General features: G+C 49.9%; 1 protein-coding gene across 1 annotated transcript in view; it reads right to left on the reverse strand.

Annotated features, from left to right (window-relative positions):
* Nucleotides 1-159: 159 nt before the first annotated feature.
* FAM234B (family with sequence similarity 234 member B) overlaps nucleotides 160-18,930 on the reverse strand; it is a 29,122-nt gene continuing 10,351 nt past the window's right edge. Inside the window, exons 3-13 of the mRNA XM_072954655.1 lie at nucleotides 18,088-18,186; nucleotides 16,245-16,433; nucleotides 15,069-15,199; nucleotides 10,750-10,897; nucleotides 10,272-10,413; nucleotides 8,923-9,066; nucleotides 8,666-8,747; nucleotides 7,214-7,369; nucleotides 4,785-4,902; nucleotides 3,223-3,443; nucleotides 160-2,651 (exon numbers count right to left, since the gene is read on the reverse strand). Coding sequence (XP_072810756.1) covers nucleotides 2,646-2,651; nucleotides 3,223-3,443; nucleotides 4,785-4,902; nucleotides 7,214-7,369; nucleotides 8,666-8,747; nucleotides 8,923-9,066; nucleotides 10,272-10,413; nucleotides 10,750-10,897; nucleotides 15,069-15,199; nucleotides 16,245-16,433; nucleotides 18,088-18,186 — 1,436 coding nt within the window. The 3' untranslated portion in view covers nucleotides 160-2,645. The remainder of the gene's footprint in view (nucleotides 2,652-3,222; nucleotides 3,444-4,784; nucleotides 4,903-7,213; nucleotides 7,370-8,665; nucleotides 8,748-8,922; nucleotides 9,067-10,271; nucleotides 10,414-10,749; nucleotides 10,898-15,068; nucleotides 15,200-16,244; nucleotides 16,434-18,087; nucleotides 18,187-18,930) is intronic.

Below are 18,930 nucleotides of genomic sequence, written 5' to 3' on the forward strand. Positions count from 1 at the left end.
CAGGATGACGGCTCCGCAGTGGGAACCCAAGGGAGGCCTCCCCAGGGAGCAGGCTGCGGCATACCCACCTCTCTGGACCCCATCCTCTTGCCCTTTCTCTTTTCCATCAGGGGAAACAAGCCGTCTTTGATGACTGGAAGAATGAGAATGGCACACAAGTAGGTTCCTATACACGGTGTTTATTTGTTCCACAACAATTCACATTTTAAATAATGCTTCCTGACAACATACCAGCTGGCTCTCCCCTAATGTGGGCAGTAAGGACAGCGATCCACATTCAAGAGGGTGGGACCACCAGACCACACTAGAAGGGGAGCAGAGACCCTCTGGGGGGTGGGGAGGATGTGGTCCAGGGCAGAGGGTTTGGAAGGGAAGGGAAGGGAAGAGGACAGACTGGGAGAAGGAACACCCTTGCCCTTGCACAAGCCATGACTCTAAGCGGTGGTCCTGCTGGCTTTGCTGGCAACCCGCGCGGGGAGTGCGGGCAGGAGGGACACGTCCTATCTCACATGTCTGGCTAGGAGGCTGCCTGCAAGGAGAAGGAAGTTTAGAAACGCATTTGACAAGAGACCAGCATATACGCCAATCAGATGAAGATTTCACAGTCTTCGGCCACCATTTACACCCTCTGAATCGGCTGCAAGGAGAGGAAACCTACAGCCTGTGTCCTACGTTTAGCTATGAGAGATTCAAACTTACCACAGTCCAAATAATCTATGTCAGTTTGCAAACACACCACAGAGAATTGAGGGACATTGTTTTTTGAGCTTCTCATGTATTTCTGGGACTCACCCAACATAAATACAGTCCTACCCCAAACAATCCCCCTCAGACCAAATCCTCAGGAAATAGCTTTGCATTTGACTCCTGTCTAAAGGGGCTGGCTTTCCAGAAAGCCTCCACATGGTAGAGAGCCAGGTGGCCCACCCAGGCTGCAGGACCACCGCCCAAGTTTCAGGCATTCATCAATTGTAAGTGAGTCCTCAGAATTCTCTATTAGACCAGATGCCCTTCTACTCAGGCAGATCCTAGACGTGAATCTGGAATCAGTCCCGTGCTTTTTGGGTGTCTCCTAACTGCTCCTCCAAGTTCACAATAAGCTGGACCCACACGTGCCTCCCAAAGTGTTGAAACCAAGTTTGCTTTCAGGGGCTTAAGGCAGGGAGGGGTGCCCAGGAACCCGGCACGACCACGCTGCAGGCTGGGCACCAGGCCTGCTTGGAGCGCGGACTACCAACCTCCCGTTACGTCACAATGCCTCCTGGTGACCAATTCACACGTCTCCCTTTAAATTGGGGGTCCCAATTTTCTGGAATCTCTAAATTTTCTGGTATCTATTAACACAAGCTCAAAAGATACAGGCTCGAGTAAAGAGAGACCCCAAGCACACTCGGGGATGATCTAGCAAAATTATTCGAGAAGAGAAGTGGTTCTCCCCAGGTTCACATGGGACTTTTTTCTGCATTATAAACAATGACCTAGAAGTTTAAAGAAGAACTTGATAAAGCAGCATACTCACATAGGGGAAGGGAGACGTCAGCACTGGAGACAATTCAAAAGGACTTAACCACTTATAAAAGTTACAGTATTTACAGAGCCATTTTCTCAAAATACTCTGCCGCAAAGGCCCTACAAGGGAGGAGGGGAGCAGGGCAGAAGGGCTGCGTGCCGGACCCAAGGAGCCTGAGACAGAAGTCCAGAAACAGCTTTGCTCTCGTTCCAGCAAATCACAATTATCCCTGAATAAAAGAGAGCAAAGTGCGGGGTGGGAAGGAGGACGCCCGACAGGAGAAGATGCTGAGAAAGCAGACTGGAGATGAAGGGGGCCGAGGGTGTCGACCTCAGCGTTCCTGACTTGAGTTTTCCTCTAAGTTGAGGACGGCATGTACACAAGTGCTGGCAGCATAATCCAGACCACATCGTCACACAGGGACCTTGTCAGAGGTGAGTCGTTTAGATTTCTCTTGCTCCCCTTCTGATAGGAACAGGGTTAATTCTTACAGTCACTAAGTACTAGAGACGGAACATGAGGAGACAGGAGACGCAAGGTGAGGACGGCTCACTCCATCCCCCACTGTCCATCTCTCTCACAGCTGCTACGGTCGGGGTGGGGGAAGCCAAGGTACAGGTTGGGGAGCATAGGGGAGAAATGCTGGGGGGCCCTCCAAGTCAGAGGTAGGCTGTCTGGGAGTCTCAAGAGGACCAAACCAACCAGATGCATATCAGACGGACAAGAAACGAGGTCCCTGGAGCTCAGGACATGCTAATCTAGAAAGGATTTCACCACTACACTAAAAAGTACACACGCAGGGCAAAACGAACCACAACATGTTCCAAGGAAGAACCTCACTGGAATTTCCCAGCAAGGGTTTATAAATTAGACCGACAAAAAAAAAACAAAACACACTTAATAAGATTTACGTTTCCGAACTATCCACAGGGCGTGCCCAGAGGGAGTTAATGCGGGGATGGGAAAGGCAGGTCAGATGCCCCAGCCAAACGGATCATGCTCTCATCAAAGGACCCCCAGTGCCTTCCAAAGCGGGGCCCGTCACACAGAGGCGGTGGAGTGAGGTGGCAGGAGTCCTCCTTCTCCCCAGAGAACTGAGTTTACACCAGCTTCTCAAACTGAAGAGTCCGCCAGGCTAGATCTAGGGGAAAGGTGCAGGCATCAGTGACTTTCATTTTTTTCTGGGAGAGACGGGGAGGAGCCCTAGAGGTCAGACCACCCCTCTATTTTCCTGTCCTTTTTTGGTCCAGCCCCAGCAGTTCGTAAGTGTCCCTCCAGAAAGGCCCAGAGACCCTTTTCCATGATAAGCTCTTGAACAGTGAACTTAACCAGAGTACTGGGGGTGGGGGGAGGTTGCATTTTGAGTAAGATAGTTCTTCACGGTATGTAACTCCCACAAGTCCTGCACGAGGCCAGCGTCACCAGCCCCCACCCAGAAAAGGCCAGGAGGAACAATAAAAGCCATGACCCCAACTTCCAAATGTCCCCAGAGGGAGATGGTACCATTTCCAGCTGAAAACAGCTGAGTGCCGTCCCTTAATGATCGTGAGGCTCCCTGACAACCTGACACTGACCCAAGACAACTGTCTCCCAGTACCCGGCTACTCAGGAAGGCTCCCGTCCCACTCCCTCCTAAAGAGCCAACTTGGAGTCAGGAGTATTTGTCCTAAACCCTCAACACTAACCAAACATTGCTTTCACAAGCTGTTCACCTGGAAGGGAGAATCGACGAACTTTATCCTAGAGAGGAATCTTCGCAGCTCCCCGCGGCCAGTTTTGGGGGTGGTCTCCTTTAGCTGGACCACCTGGCCCTCCATCAGCGCCCGGCGCAGACTAAGCTTGCTGACCGCCAGGGGTGCCGGACGGCCTTCAGAGCTTGGCCCTGTTGTCCTGGTCACATAAAAGGCATCTTTCCAGAGGTCGTTGATTCCAACTGAGGATGGACAAAAATGAGCAGCTAATGGGGACCGAAAACTTCACTCACAGGGGAGTGGTCTGATTTGGCACCTGGATTGCTTCAGTCATTCACTCCTTCGCTAACTCATACAAGAAGTTTATTGAGCATCTAATCAATGCCAGGCACTGACTAGACAGTGCATGGGGGTGAGTGGCTAGGTGCCAGCAGAGGAGCAAAGTCTCATTCTCTGTACCCGTGCTTCTCCAAAGCCATTTCTAAGGAAGTGAGGAGACAAGCTAACTATGGTGACAGTGACAGTTCGGTGGAAAAGTGAGAAATTCTGAGAATCCCTGTAGTGTCAGTACCTGGTCAGAGAAGCTATGTTCCTAGCCACTGTTTATTTTGCCTCATGTAAACCAGGTGTTGTAATAAGAAGGTCTCAATTCTTAATTACCACGATGTAATGTTCCCTGAATAATAATGTATGGTAAAATGGAAAAAGAGCTCATTTAGATCAATCTCAAGGTTTTGCGAGTTGACCTCCCCCACCCCGGCCCCCGCCACACACAAAGCCAGGGGGCGGCAGTGCCGGCAAGTTCCAGATTAGCGCTTCTTCCAGTCCCGTGACCCCGGAGTCACAGGCACCATCTTCAACTTCAAGGTAACCGACTTTGCAAGGAGAGAGCAGGTCTTTGACTGGCAAGTGAATGTGGAAAAGAAGTCAAGAAAGGAAATGTGGCCAGCCTGGTCCCCCCACCCCAGCAGGAAAAGCAGATTCCCTGGGGCCAACGTGAGGCGGGGAACCTCCGAGGAGGAGCCCTCGGACCATCCCAGACCAGCCGCAGGCGCCGAGTTTCCAGGGCTCTGCGTTTTAGGTCCTTACTGTGTAATCCCAGTTCTGCTCTGTGATGTTATTCAGATGCATATGTAAAGCAGAATGCTTCCAGCATGCTAACTGGGGGTATACGAGGTCAGATTATAGGCAATTTTTCTTTCTCCCTTTTCCTCCTGGCTCCAGTCTCTATACCACGGGCACGTGGACTTAGACCAAAGAAAGTTTGTACTGAGCCTAAAAGAACACCCTGAGGAAACACACTGCCTCTGTTACGTCCCCAGCTGTGGATTCCAGGTCCAAAGCTCCCGCAGGGTCAAGAAACCAGTCTAGTTGGTATTCCCAGCAGTGGATGCGGTGCCTGGCGTGGGGCTGATGCTCAGACAATCGCTGCTGAATCACTGGCACCTCAAGCCATTGGGAATGGGACCACCCTGTCCCTTGGTTTTCAGCACACTCACAGACCGCCCCTCCACACACACACCGTCCCTGGGACTCACCCTCCATAGACCCCCTGCACCGCCACCACCGTCCCTGGGGCTCACCCTGTGAAGTCGTCACCGTGCCGGTGGCGTTGGCCAGATCCAGAAGAATGGAGGGAAAAGCCGGGTGGAGGAGGTAAAGGTGGTGAAGGCTGGGTGGCTCAGTTCCTAGGATGCCATCCTGACAACGAGAAACAGTGAGAGCAAATGTCAGCCCGCCCTCCACGTACGATGTCGCTCAGGTGAAAGGGCGGCGGAGAGAGCTGTGATGACTCGTTCCCTCCGACGCGAAGGCCTGGCTACAAGGGTGTGTTTGAGAGAGGCTCGCATGGACGAGAGACATATTATTTCAAAAAGGCTCAAAACACTGACTAAGCACCAACTTCTTCAAACCCCTAGAGCTAGGCAATGCTTTCCCTCTTATAAGAAAAAAAGAAAGGAAGAAAGGAAAGGGGCTTGTCCCAGGAGAGAAACTGGATGGGGAGTCCTCCCAGTCTGGCGTCTACAAAAGCATCAGAAACTGGTTCTTCAAAATCTGGGCAGAAAACAGAGTGTGCCAAGGACATTTGCTTTCACTGGATATTAGAGCCAATTGCAAGTAGCAAGCCAAACATCACAAAAATCTTATCAGTTCCTGAAATAAACAGGATGTTGACCAGACAAAAGTCATTAATTATAAAACAAAAATTCCAAGGTCTGCGTGTCAGCCTCCCAACTCCCGACAGCAGAAGAAACACACATGGGAACTTCCTTTACCGTGCGACTCCTGTGCAGGGATGATGTTCGGCAGACACGCACGGCATTAAAGCTCAGGAGTTTCACACACAGGTGTGTAAGTGGCGGCTCCGCTCAGGACCATCCTAAGCTTCCTCTAGTGGACTGAGTATCAGCCCTGCTCCCGTACTGTCAGCATGGGAGGAGGTCCGCTGAGTGAGGGGACACGTGGGTGGGAAGCTGGCAGCCCCATTCCCACCACGTGGCCACAAAGCAGAAGAGAGCTTTCCCATACACCTTAGGATCCCAGGCACGACCGGCAGATTTCCGGATCAGCCAGCATGACAAACAAAACAGCCAAATTCCTTCCTCACTGCCTACAGAATGGAGCCCAAACCCCCTAGCACAAAAGCCAAGGTCTTAAGCCATTTCACCCAAATCTTCCCTTCCCAGCCGCCTCCTATGATGATTTGCCTGAGCACCCCAGGCTTCAAGAACGTCTGTGGTTACCCATGCACATGCTTCGCTCAGCCCCATCTGACCTTTGCCAATCTGACTGCCCCTTAACCATCTGACCATCCCCCGGAGCCTATTGCCCCCTATTCAAACACTTCTCGTCCGGAGGTCCCCCACTTGATTTGATGCCACCTCTTTCGTGAAAAGCTCCCCAACTGCCCCCGACAAAATGAATACCCCCTCCTGCTGTGTTTCCACCTACACTTCTTATTAAATTTATCACTATCAGAGCATTTGTAACACACCTTCGCTTTGTGGTTATTTATAGCCACTTACACTTGAGAGTCACCTGGTCTGATCCTCTCAGTTTATTAAGTGAGGAAACCAGGATGTTAAATGTTGGGTAGCTCGCCCACGGTCACATGGCAGGGAACTGCAGAGTTAGGACAATCATTTGTGTCAATCTGACCCTAAAACGAAGGACTACATCAGCATCTTCATTAACAGAGAAAGAGCACGAGGCTCAGGAAAGTTAAGTGGCAGGTCCCAGAGAACGTGGTCGATGAAGTCAGGACTCTCCCTCGGGCTCCCCCATCATCCGGCACCGGCTGTCTGCTCCTCTAGAGGGCAGCACTGCTCCCAGCTTATCCTGAGGCCCCTGGCACCAGGGAGGTGCTGGTCAACATGTGCTTAACTGAACTAAATCAGGGTGGGTCTTACTCAAAGCTCCCAGGCACCTACCATAGGCAGCATCCTGATTCATCAACCCCGTTAAAACACCGCAGGACAGCACTGAAGACGGTCTCAGATCTGCCTTCTATGCACCAGACCCTCCCTCCATCATCCTCCAGGTGAACTCTCATCTTCAGCCCAGTGTCCCCAAAACCTCCACTGCTTTGCCACCCTGCCCCCACACCTATTCCTGAAATCTTAGTTTATTCGTCTCAAAGCCTAGCCTCAGCCTCCATGAAACTTCGCCCCCTGCTCCTCGCCCATCCCAGACCAGGCACAGTTATTTCTCTTCAACACCTGCCGCACAGATGAATCATCTTTAAAATTTGGACTTGGACATTCTATCCTTTATCTATGCCTCCCACTGTCGGGAGCCAGTAGCTGGGGGCTGCTGTCAGCTTTCACTGCTTGGCTAAAAGGCAAAGTTGGGGAATCACAGCTCAGGAGGAAGCATGGTCCTGCCCACGAGGGCCGTTTTGTCTCCACACAAAACCATTCAGAAGTGCGGCTGGTCTAAACCACCAGCCCAACCCCTGGGCCCAGGCAGCTCCGCAGGGCAGTGACAAAGGGACCCTCCCAGGCTCACTCACGGAACTGGGAGACGCAGCTGACAGCCCTTCAGCCCAGAAGAGGAAGACCGACTTCTGGTCCACAGTAGCGGCTGAGGTGGTCGGTGTTTCCTTCCCGTGGCACAGAACGCTGTAACTCCACGTGACCAGGCCGGAGTCCCCATCCACCACCATCACCTGCAAAGAGAAGACAGGGGTCTCCCACCCTCAGAAAGGCAGCGGGCTGAGAAAACACATGCACAAAAACAAAAAAGACCCCCGGACATTCACGTAACATGTATGTTAACCGGTGTTAACACTAACTTATTAGAAGTGAACAACTGGGTGTTCAGATAGCATTACGTAACAGCCGGGGTCCTGGAGTTTAAAGGACTGCAGAATTCTCCAGTGGGAAGGGACGCTGCAAACCATCTAGGCCCCCTCTCATCTTACAGATGAGGAACTGGAGGCTCAGGGACAGGAAGTGACTGTGATAGTTTCAGGTTTAGGACCGTCCTGGGCAGGGCAGCCACTCTCAGCCAAGGTCCTAAAAGCAGCACCTCACTCCTGCTCCCTCCCCCAGGCGACACACCACTCAGGGACCCAAGCAGGTGACAGCCCTGTCCTGTCCCCTGTGCTAAAAGCATTCCATGTTTGACTCTGTCACATGTCACGGCATGTGGACCTCGGCTCCACGGTAGCCTCGAAGTTAAAAGAATGTAAAAACCTCAGGAGATTCACTCCTGAGTCACATCTCTGAAGGGATGGTTAAGGAGGCTGAATTCATAATCCCTGGCAGCACTTATACCTCCTTTTCACCCCGAAGAACTCACACCTCAGAGTTCGAGAGCCTCTCATTTGCACAGATCCCAAGAAAACTCCCCTGCCACCTCCAGCCCTGGTGTCTTTACTGCATCCCTCCCTTGCTCTGTCATTATTGCGCCTCTGTTGCGTCTCTGTCCTGCAGGGAGGAGGAGACCCGCAGCTCCTTAACGGTACCCCCGCCACCATCCTCCGGAAGCCTGCCCTTCTCCGCCTGAGATCAGACTCTGTCTCACCAAGAGACAAACTCCTCTGAGCGAACAAAGGGAGAAGCAGGCAGCAGGTCAAGAGTCCCTTTGTTAGTCTCGGGGAGAAAAGAAGTCTGGAGACACTGCACTAAAACATCCTACCCACTCACGCGTATGATTCCATTTAACTGTCACAACGACCCTGGGAAGGTAGGGCCTCATTACTCTGCCTGATTGTAAGTTGAGGATCCAGAAGGAGCCCCTGCACAGGAAGGAGGGTGGCTACAAAAACTTCCGATGCTGTCAGTTTTAGCCCGGCACTGTGACTTTTCCTTTCATAGACAATTCGGCTAGACTTGGAGTTCTTTAAAGGAAGGGACCATATTTTCTGTTCTTTCTACTTCTCACAATGCCAAGCACTGGGCAGGACACAAAGTACATCCCTGATATGTGTTTTGATGGATTTTGAGCCCCCAAGTTTTACCTTTTTCATCCCAACTCCGTTTGGTATCTGCAGAAGGAAGTCTAGCGTCTCATCGTCCGTGAAGTACCCCGGAGTAGGCTGGCTGCAAATGAGAACACGTGAGAGACTGCAGGTAGATGAGAGAAAGAGGGAACCAGGCACTCCTCCCCGCCCCTCTCCTGCACTGGCCCCGGATATCAAGCAGCCATGCTGGGCCGGCTTTAAACATGGGCAAGCTGAAAAACAAAGCCACAAACGTGAGAGGGGCCACCGCCAACCTGCGCAGGCCTTGGAGGCTCAAGGTCCAGGAAGGTGTAAGATTTTGCCCCCGAAGCAGAACGAGGCCTTGTCTGGTTGTAATCAGGAGGTTGCTGCAGTTGGAACCTGGGGCCTTCACCATCTGGAGGAGCTCGACGCCGTCACTGAGGTAAACAAGATGCCAGCATTTAGTCCCAGGCTTGGATGAGACGCCACCCTGCTGATGCCGGCCTCTCCTCTCGGTGCTCGTGTTTGTGCGGAACACCTTGCGTTCACCCCCCACCAGTGTCTCGTCAAGGGCGTCACGCTGTTGTTTCAGCTGAATGTTGATTTCTTTGTTTCTCTAGAAACCAAGGAGCCCTGAAAAGGTCATGAAAGTTCCAAAGGAATCGACAGAAAAATTCTTCTCGAACTGGACGCTCCGGGAAAGATAACAGAGGCAAGGATCACGGCAGGGAAGGAGACGGAGGTCGGGACAGGAGGCTCGAAACTGTCGCTAGGCTCGGACAGCAGCTCCTGCCGCAGACTCCATCAGATTAGCCCCTCCTCTGCACACCTGGGACCACTCCACTGACATCTGTCAAATGCACTGACACAATACGAGACTGCCTAAGAAAATGCTAGCAAATGCTCTCAAGCTTTGGTAGAAAAGAACGAAGACAATTAGTACCCCCGCCTGGGGTTCAATGGGGAAAATCCACAGCATCTGACAAACAGCATCCCACTTTTAGTTAAGAAATAAACAAGGGGAAAAAAAAAGATTTCACGGGTGCCACCCTTGCAGCCGCCAAAACGATTCTTCAATTAAGAGAAAAATATAAGCAGAGAGTAGGGCAGAAACAAACAAAAAAAAAAAAGAGTAGGGCAGAGCCTTGAGCACGGTTTTACAAGCAGTAATGTTAAATAAATCTACCTCCCTACCCGAGGTTCCCCAGTCTCACCTGCCCTGCTCCGACTCTCACGCTAAACAAATATCCTTACTGGCCACCTCCGTGCAGAGTTGACCACACGTCATGGGCACCCACATGTAGATGTCAACAAATTCTGTTAGCAAGAGAAGAGCATTTCTTTTTTTTTTTCTTTTTTTAATGCTTCTTTTAGGGGAGGAGGTAATTAGGTTTACTGACTTAATTTTTTAATGGAGGGACTAGGGATTGAACCCAGGACATCACGCATGTGAAGCACACACTCTACCACTGAGCTATATCCTCCCTCAAGAGAAGAGCATCTCTAACTCCCCTTAACCAGATAGGCAGGTGTTCTCTCCCCCAACACTGTTCTCCTCCCAAGCCTCCACCCACATGCTTACCAGCCCCATCAAACACTAAGACTCCCGTCACACCGGGACAGGGCCACACGGCTGCCCTACCTGAAAACATCAATGAGCTCAGATAGGTTGACGGATCTTCGCTTCTCCCATTCGGGTTCCTCGATATGCAGAGAAGGCGGTGAGCTGTCTCGATTTTGGGCCTGAATAAAAATGTCCCGCAGGGCGACAGCCTGGATATTTCCTAGGGTGCAGGAAGAACCAAGAGTGAGAAGTTGAACTGGACAGAACACTCCCCAGGGGGAGGATGTGAGGGAGAGACACAGAGTCTGAGCGGACGGACACAGCCTGCCTGGGGTGGCCCAGCCCGGAGCCAGTGCGGAAGTGATTAAGTGGATGCTGGACAGACTCTTCTCTTTGCAGAAGGCAGGTGGGGACAGGAGAGTTAGCGCCCTGCAGCAGGGCGCATGGGGGAGAGGAGGTGACAGAGGGCAGGTGTCAGCGACTTTCTCTGACGCACAGGGAGGCCTCACCACACACACCGATGAGGACAGAGGAAAAAATGAGCCTTGCTTCTTACCAAAGCCAAACAGGATGTAGATGGCCCCGTTTGTGGTGATGTAAACCTGAGGACCGATCAGGTTCCCCACTCCCACGATGTTATACTTCACAGGGCGGCCCACGGGCCTCCCTGTCCGGCCGGACACCAGCAGAAAGCACAGATCTGGCTGACGAAGTGAAAGAAGGGGGTTGAGTTCATTGGAGCCCTATTGTTGCCTAGTCACATCGTTTCTCCTCCTAATCACATCACTGCTTCCTCGTTAGCTGAGAGTTCAGAAACACCTCCCAAAGTTGGACAGCATCAAGCCGAGCCCGCTTCACTCAGTTTCCCTGGAAGTGAGGCGAATGTCCCATCCCTTGTCAATACGTGCAAAGAGCATCGGGATGGCAGCTGGGGCAATGTCTCCGAAGCTGCTGCTGAAGAGCAGTGTCCGAGGCCCAGAATTCTAGCCTAGAGCTAAACAGAGGACAACCGACCCCTCACCCTGGTCATCACTCTCAAACCCCCTACTGGCCCCAGCAGGAAGCAGCGCAGGCAGTGTGCTTCCACCATAACACACGCGTCTGCCCTGGCCACGATCAACCTTACCCTCAAGCAGAGATCAGCAAACCTTTTCGGTGATGGGCCAGGCGGTGACTATTTAACATTTTCCCAGCCAGAGGGCTTCCATACGGACTACACTACTCTGCCGCCCTAGTGTGAAAGCAACCACAGCGTATATACATAAATGAATAGGCGTGATTGTGTCCCAGTAAAACTTTATTTACAAAAACAAGCAGTGGGCCAAATCTGACCTGCAGACCATAGCTTGGCAACCCCTGCTCTAGAGGATTTTCTTTTGGGAACAGAGTCACTGGTTGAGAAATATAAGGACTCTATCAATAACTTAACTTCAGTAAAGCTTTTGACAGAGTTTATCACCCCCTAATTCTTACAGACAAGATAAAGAGATGTGGTTTTCCGTGTACCCTGCAAAAGGGCCAGTGCCAAACCAGAAGGAGGTTCTGAGTGGAATGTCACAGCACCCTGCCACTGTCTTATTCCTAGTAATCATTCTTATCAAAGACCTGAATAAACAGAATTTGAGCTTATTACAAAGCTGACAGAGACAGCTAATCTGCTGTATGACAAACTCAAAATTCAAAAACTCTAAGGCTGGAAGATGGGTAAAAAATCTGGAAGAAGGAATTGAGCCATTAATTAAAAGACGTGGGTATTTTATGCTAACTAGACTTTTCATGGAGATCATTTTGAAATGTATAGAAATATCAAATTAGTATGCTGTGGACCAGGAATTGACACGGTCTTATAGGTCAATTATACTTCAAAAACAAACTCATAGAAAAAGAGATCAGGTTTGTGGTTACCAGAGGCGGGGGTGGGGAGAAGGGGCATTGGAAGGCAATCAAAAAGTACAAACTTCCAGTTATGAGATAAATGAGTACTAGAGATGTAATGCACATCATGATAAACATAATTAACGCTGCTGTATGTCATTTAAGAGAGTAAATCCTAAGTGTTCTCATCACAACGAAAAAATATTTTCTATTTCTTTAATTTTGTATCAGTATGAAATAACGCATGTTCACTAAACTTACTGTGGTAACCATTCCATGACATGTGTTAAGTCAAACCATTATGCTGTAACCTTAAACTCATACAGTGCTGTATGTCAATTATAGCTCAATAAAACTGGAAGGAAAAAAATGAAAGAAGTAGAAAAAAAAAGATGTGGGTATTTTAACTGATTAGAAACAAAACTTGAATCTTAGAAAGGTTATCACAATCCTTGGCTGCATCTGTCGAAGTACAGTCTATGTCAAAAGAAGTAACAATTTCCTTAAGCTGATATAACTGGTTGTATTAGAAACAGAACACTGTTTTCATTTATGGGTACCGTATTAGAAAAGAAATACAGACCCACTGAGTGAAAAGAGAAAGAAATCAAGAAAGAGAGGGGTCTGAATCATGCTGCATGCGGAACAGGAGGAGAAACTGGGGCCTTGAGAGTAGCAGGTGCAGAGGGCTGAGGCTTACAGCCAAAGGCCTTTCACACGGAAAGAGGATTAGATTCATTCAGAATAGTTCTACGGGGCTGAAGCTGGCCAGTGAATGGAAGCTCTGAGAAAGCAGATTTCTCAACAATAACATAGAATTTTCTAGAGCAGATCAAAAGCAAAACGGACTGTGCAACAAATTAGTGACTCTCCCATCAGCCTGAGTACTGGGGGAATGAGTGCCGATGTATCTGGAACAACCTATCAGAGACTGTAGGAAGGTGCGAGAGGCTCAACCACGTGGCTTTTAAGGTCCCTTCCCACTGATGTTCAGACCAGATTCATTCTCTAACCCAACCAGGTGTTCTCAGCCCACCTCACTCCAAACCCAGATCTAAGAACACTGTCACTCCACGTCACAGCCCTAATATGTCTCATTCCTTGTGAAGAGAGAGTCTTCCATCTCTGCAGCTCAGAGCAAACACATCCCTCAGTTCCTTCGTTGCTGCTTGAGGTCAAAAGGGTGAGTGTAAAGAGGAAGCTATTGCTCTAAACCCACCACTTTTCCAAGATTTTCCTAGTACTGTCTATCACTTTCCAGGCACAGTAGACACTAGTCCATCTCCCCTCCCCACCCCGAAAAAGGCAGACAGTAGGAGCAGGTGAGAAGTCATTCCTCTAACAGAGCCCCCTCGCCATGGAGGGTCCCTGAATCACAACTGAACCATTATCCTGTCCACCAACGCTGCCTAGTTAAGAAGCCAGATGGGGTGTCAAGGCCGAGGTTTTTCAGGACACATACACGTGTTCAACGTCTTGCTGTGCCTCTGCTCACCATAATTCCTTTAAAAAGAAACTCCCCATACTTTCCACTTTGGGACTTTCTGCGAATCACCTGCTGATGGAGGTAATCCTTAAAATGTTCCCTGGAGCCGGAGCTCTTTATTCACAGTGACTGCAACTAACAAAGAATCTGTAAATAATTCTGGAAGTTTTGGTTCCATCTACCTTGAGACCATCCGGCCAGTTGAAGAAAAACCGCCAGAAAGAACTTCTAAAAGTGACTAATCTCCAGAAACTGACTCCGTGATCCATCTTCTCTTCCCACATCTCACAAACATAAAGTATCTCATGAGGTACCAAAGCCAGGCTCCTCCAACTTATGGCCTGTGGAGCTCTTTGAGTTCATTTATGCTGTTCTTGGCAGGAAAACCAAAAAATACTGACAGATCTAATTCTGCTCTAAATAATTTTACTTGTAGATTTTGTAACTCTGCTCCACCCATGCATCATAAAAATCACCACGGGAAACACAAGGTCTAGTGAAATTAAAATAAGCTACCCAGTGAGGCAAAATGATCTGTATCCACATGTTTCCACAAATATTCTTGGCCAATTGTTCAATTCTTTTGTCCACATGCCTTTCTGGGCAGATTCACCCTAGGAAGTCTGAGAGAAAACGGCTAAGAGAAAGTTTGACAGAAGCTCCGAGAAAAGCTTCAGGAATGAAAACTTAAAGTTGAGATCGTTCTGTTCATTAACATAGTCTTTTCTGTGATTGAGGGCGGGGGAGGGGAGCTACTGTAATTTTATTTGGGCAGAGAATTACTAGTTCCAGGAACTGGAGTTCCAGCAGGGCAAACTGGGGCACATCATTTAGGGACCACTGTCTTAGAACTGAAGTCTGCAGTCAGCTACAACTCTTTCTTTGGTCACCATTGTTATTACTTGTTTGACTTATCATTCTTTCTGTGTCTATTTGATGAACTTTCTGTCAGCCTGTCTCATTGCTTTAGCACTGCAGGAAAAGTTAAATATATGGAGGGCGTGTATAGCTCAGTGGTAGAGCGCGTGCTTGGCACGCACAAGGTCCCGGGTATAAACCCCAGTACCTCCATCTAAAAAAGAAAAAGAGAAAAAAAAGTTAAATATATACAGTAAAATTATGTGCACACTTGGTGCAAAACAGGCACTAGGCACTTCAAATCCGTTAGCTCTCATTTTTCATAATTTGTTTCCTGCAACTGGGACAAGAGCCCCACAATACGAAGTAGCCAGGGCGGAGGCAGGCTCTGCAGCTGGCCCAAGGCCACAAGGCAGTACAGCAGAAATTCAAATGCAGACCTCTCTGGCTCCAAAGTGCCACCGTGCCAGTCAAAGGAACCAGGAAAATGGATTCATAATGGTAATTGATTCACCTCATCTCTCAAAGAGAATTTATTTCAATCTAAGCCCTTACAATAAGAAGGTTTCAAGCAGCCTTTCTAATAATGATATTAGGAACGGACTAAAGTTGAAGCATTCGTGTACGAAACAAGGACCATGTAACGTGGATCATACCTGCAGTTCCCCAATGGCCAGGACCACAAGATCTCTAACGCCATCTTCATCCACGTCCGGCAGCACCACGCCAGGGGCAGCCAGGGTCCCATTGGACAAGTCGTTTGGGTTTAAAGTCCAAATGGCTTTCCCTAGGGAAGGACAGAGAGGCTGATCACAATCAGGGTTTTCTACCTCTGGAGGGGGCCGATGTAATGTTCCCAGGCCAGAAAAGAGACTCAGTGGGCAGAATGACAGACAGTGGGCAGAACTCCTACTCACTTTTTCCTTCACTTTTTATCTGACTGTGGGGGAAGGGCACAGGGCGTGCGAGCGGAAGTCCTCAAGCACCTGGCCAACAAGCCCATGTAACAACTTCACACCTAGGGTTTTTTTAGATAAAACAGACATGCCGATGTCTAACCAAGAGAGAAGAGCCCACTTGTCTGGGATGGATGGAGGAACTGATTTGTTAGCTATTAAGGAAACTTTCTGGGGCACCAAACAGAAGACTAACGCTCCCCTTCTACCATGCGTTCACAGAAGTGGGGAGACCATGAAAGGTCTTCAAGATGACTTCAGTTCTAGAGTTAACACACGTGTAAATTTTTTTTTCCCACTCAGAAGAACCCCACTACCAAACTCCAACCTCTACAACTAGGAAGGAGGCCATTTCTGCAGCCTCATCCAAATCCAAGGTCAACAAGCATGTTGGCAGTGTATGCGAGGCTCTGCGAGGAGCCTTCTTGGTATCTGATTCTTTTCTGTTCCTTTTGTTACGTATCTCAATTCAACAAGGTAAGAGGTCAAATCAGCATGCCTGGACAAAACTTAGATTCTTCACTGACATAATCTTAAGTGGTTAAAGCCCAAGTTTACACGTGGACCCACGTGTGTCAACTGGGAAGAGACAAAGCTCAGCTGTCTTTTGTACAAAGAACAGATTAGGGAGACTCTTTGGAAACCAACGGCCTCAGGGTAGTTTGTTTGGATAACTCAGTGCAGCCCCATCCGATCACCAAACAGGTTGAAAGGTGGATTTATTACTCAATCTATTCCAACCCTTTCTCTTATTTCCCTTAATAGCCACCTTCCAGAGCAGTAAATCAGACTTTTCAGCACATGAGAGTGGAGCGGCCCCTTCCCCAGCAGATTATTCTAATCCGAGATTAGGGCTCCTTGAAGCAGGATCTTTACCTGATGTCGCATTGAAAGCACTGAACATCTTGTGTGTCCCTGTCACGAGGCAGATGGTTCCGGCCACGCTTCCTGGCATCAGATCCAAGCAGGTGATATCTCGGGCCTCCTCGGGGAGGGGACTAGACCAGAGTGTGCTGCCGTTCATCCCCGAAAGGCACACAAGGACAGCAGGTGGCCTTGAGACACCTAAAAGCACACGAGAGACAAGCAAGGGGAGGGGGAGACAAGAGGGAGAGATAAGGAGGCCAGGAAACCAAAAGGAAATGGACATAAGGCAGCAACTCAGATCTGTGGGCTGAGCTCCCTCCTATATTTCTGGCAACAAGGTCTGCAAACAGAGTACCTGTCATATCTGCGCAAAGCGCCTCTCACGGAAGATGAGATGCTGTGACCTCCTCAAGGCGGCCTCGCAAGCTCCATCCCCCTCACACCTCTGCCAACATGTCTGCTTGCATGCCTGTCACTTTAGCCCCCACTAAACAGGGATATCCTTAAGGCTAGAGCCTGTCACATTCATTCCTGCCTCCTCAGTGCTTTGCGAAGCCTTGACCACATATAGCAGCCAATTGTTCTCTGAATAAAAGGAGCAAACTCAAGAATATGGAAAAGTCATCGCTAAGAAGAAAAAAAATACCAGGACGGAAAGGTATGCTCAGGAAATTGAGACTGATCTAGAACGTGTGTAGAGCAGGGGGCAAAATACCTGAATTCTGATCATTGTGGCAAATGCTCCCCGAGAGCAGGAAAAAAATCTTTAAAAAAAAAAAAAAAAAAAGGAAACCTGAAGATGACACTGAGCAATGATCGGTAGGTCTCCCTGGTCTAGAATTCCATGGAACGCGCTGATCTGGCCTCAGTCGGGGAAGAACACTTGGGCAAACTTAATAGCCAGGCCCAAGGATAGCTGGTGAAGGATGAGAGTAGCTCACCTCTTAAGCAAATAATCCCCTTAAGTCACTCAACTAACACCTAAGAGTAATAAGCTTCTCTCCTGCCGCTTTTACACTCACTTCCAGGATAGGGCCGTGGCCCATCTCACACACCTCCACGTTCCGCTCCCAGCGACGACTCACAAGGACAAGGGAATGCGGGTGTTACAGCGTCACTGTACCTATTCCTCAGAAATACTAATTAAACATACAACCTAAGACGAGTGGCAACCTGGCTCGCTCTTCCAGACCTTGTTATCAGAAGCAGTGATGTACATGAAAAGTCTATGCCTTCCCAGGGATGCTCTGCTAAATATACTGTGCTGTCCCTTCCTCCTTAATGACCCTACTGACTCTTCAGACATGCAGAGAATCTGCAGACATGATGCATACAGGTCAGCCTCCCGTCCCGCCGGGAGCAGGACAGAGGGCAGGGATGGAGGAGTCAACAGACAGGATACAAGGCAAACCCCAAGCCAAGACGTACACGTGTAAAGATGTGTTGGAACATGAGCAGACGCTTCCTGCCGGGGATGGGAAGGTGGCATAGTCTACACTGACTACAATCGAAGAGGCCAGGGAAAACTGACAGGGAGAAAACTCAAGAAACCTAAGTGCCAGCGCTGGTCAGTGCAGGAGTGCGGGCAAAAACTTCTCCCCGGTCTCAGGCTGTCACTGCCCTGGGGTGGCCACTATCAGTGTCGCCCAGCTCTCGCTCTCTATGACTTCTTGAGATGGGTGTGAGGCACCTGCAGGAGCTTCCTGATGAGGTTCAGCGTACAGGAGAGGTCCACGAAGGTTTTCTCTGCCCTGCAGGCCCTCCAGCAGGCAACCCTGACATGTTCTCTTGGCTCACACCCTTCCATCGAGGAGCCTCTCCAGCAGTGGCCTCCGAGAGACGCGTCCCTTACCGGCTGCGCTCCGGTTCCTCGACGTGACGAAGGAGAGAAGCACGTCCCGCAGGCCATCTCCGTTCACGTCGGCCAGTTCCAGTGGGGACAGGTCCCCGCCTGAGACACAGAGGAAACACAACGTCCTCAGAAGGTTACCACCAGCCAGTCCTCTGCTCCAGGCTGGAGAGAGCATGTTCCCAAAACACCAGGCAGGCTTCCAGCTCCCAGATGAAACCGATAGACCCAGTTCTGTCTCTGCCTCTAAGTACAGCTAGAATCCTGGGCATTAAAAGTAAAACAAACAGAAGAAGACTCCGGAAGGTGGAGAGAAGGCAGACCGGCTAGGGACAGTGAGACCCGAGGAAGGGCAAGCCGATGACCCCCCTGGGTGTTCTCGGGCTTCGCATTTCCCAGACAGGGTGCTGCAGAAGCCGGCCCCCCGGGAATGCCAACTGGGACGTACAGAGGCCCCAGAGAAGCTGGTTCCCCAGCCAGACGACAGGAAAGGTGCAGCCTAGCAAGACAGAAGAGTTTTCGATAATAACTGCTCTACTCCAACGAGACACCACAGATAAAGCGGTGGCCCGGCCCCGCCCCACCCTCACAGCAAAGGCCAGGTGGAAACCCTCGTCCGGCTGTAACAGGGCACCCCTCACCCCACCAGCATCATGTCAGAGAAGGTCAGGCAGGGATCCTGGACTTCCATCTCCACCTTGCAGTGACAAGGTAGGGACTGTCACGCCCCCCCGACACACACACCCAAACCGTGTGGAGTCAGAAGATGCTTGCCAGATTTGGAGAGAACTCATACATGGCTAATGGAAATGTAAACTGGTACAACCACCATGGCAGATGATTTAA

The sequence above is a fragment of the Vicugna pacos genome, chromosome 34 (genome assembly GCF_048564905.1).
Source record: "Vicugna pacos chromosome 34, VicPac4, whole genome shotgun sequence".
Taxonomy (NCBI): domain Eukaryota; kingdom Metazoa; phylum Chordata; class Mammalia; order Artiodactyla; family Camelidae; genus Vicugna; species Vicugna pacos.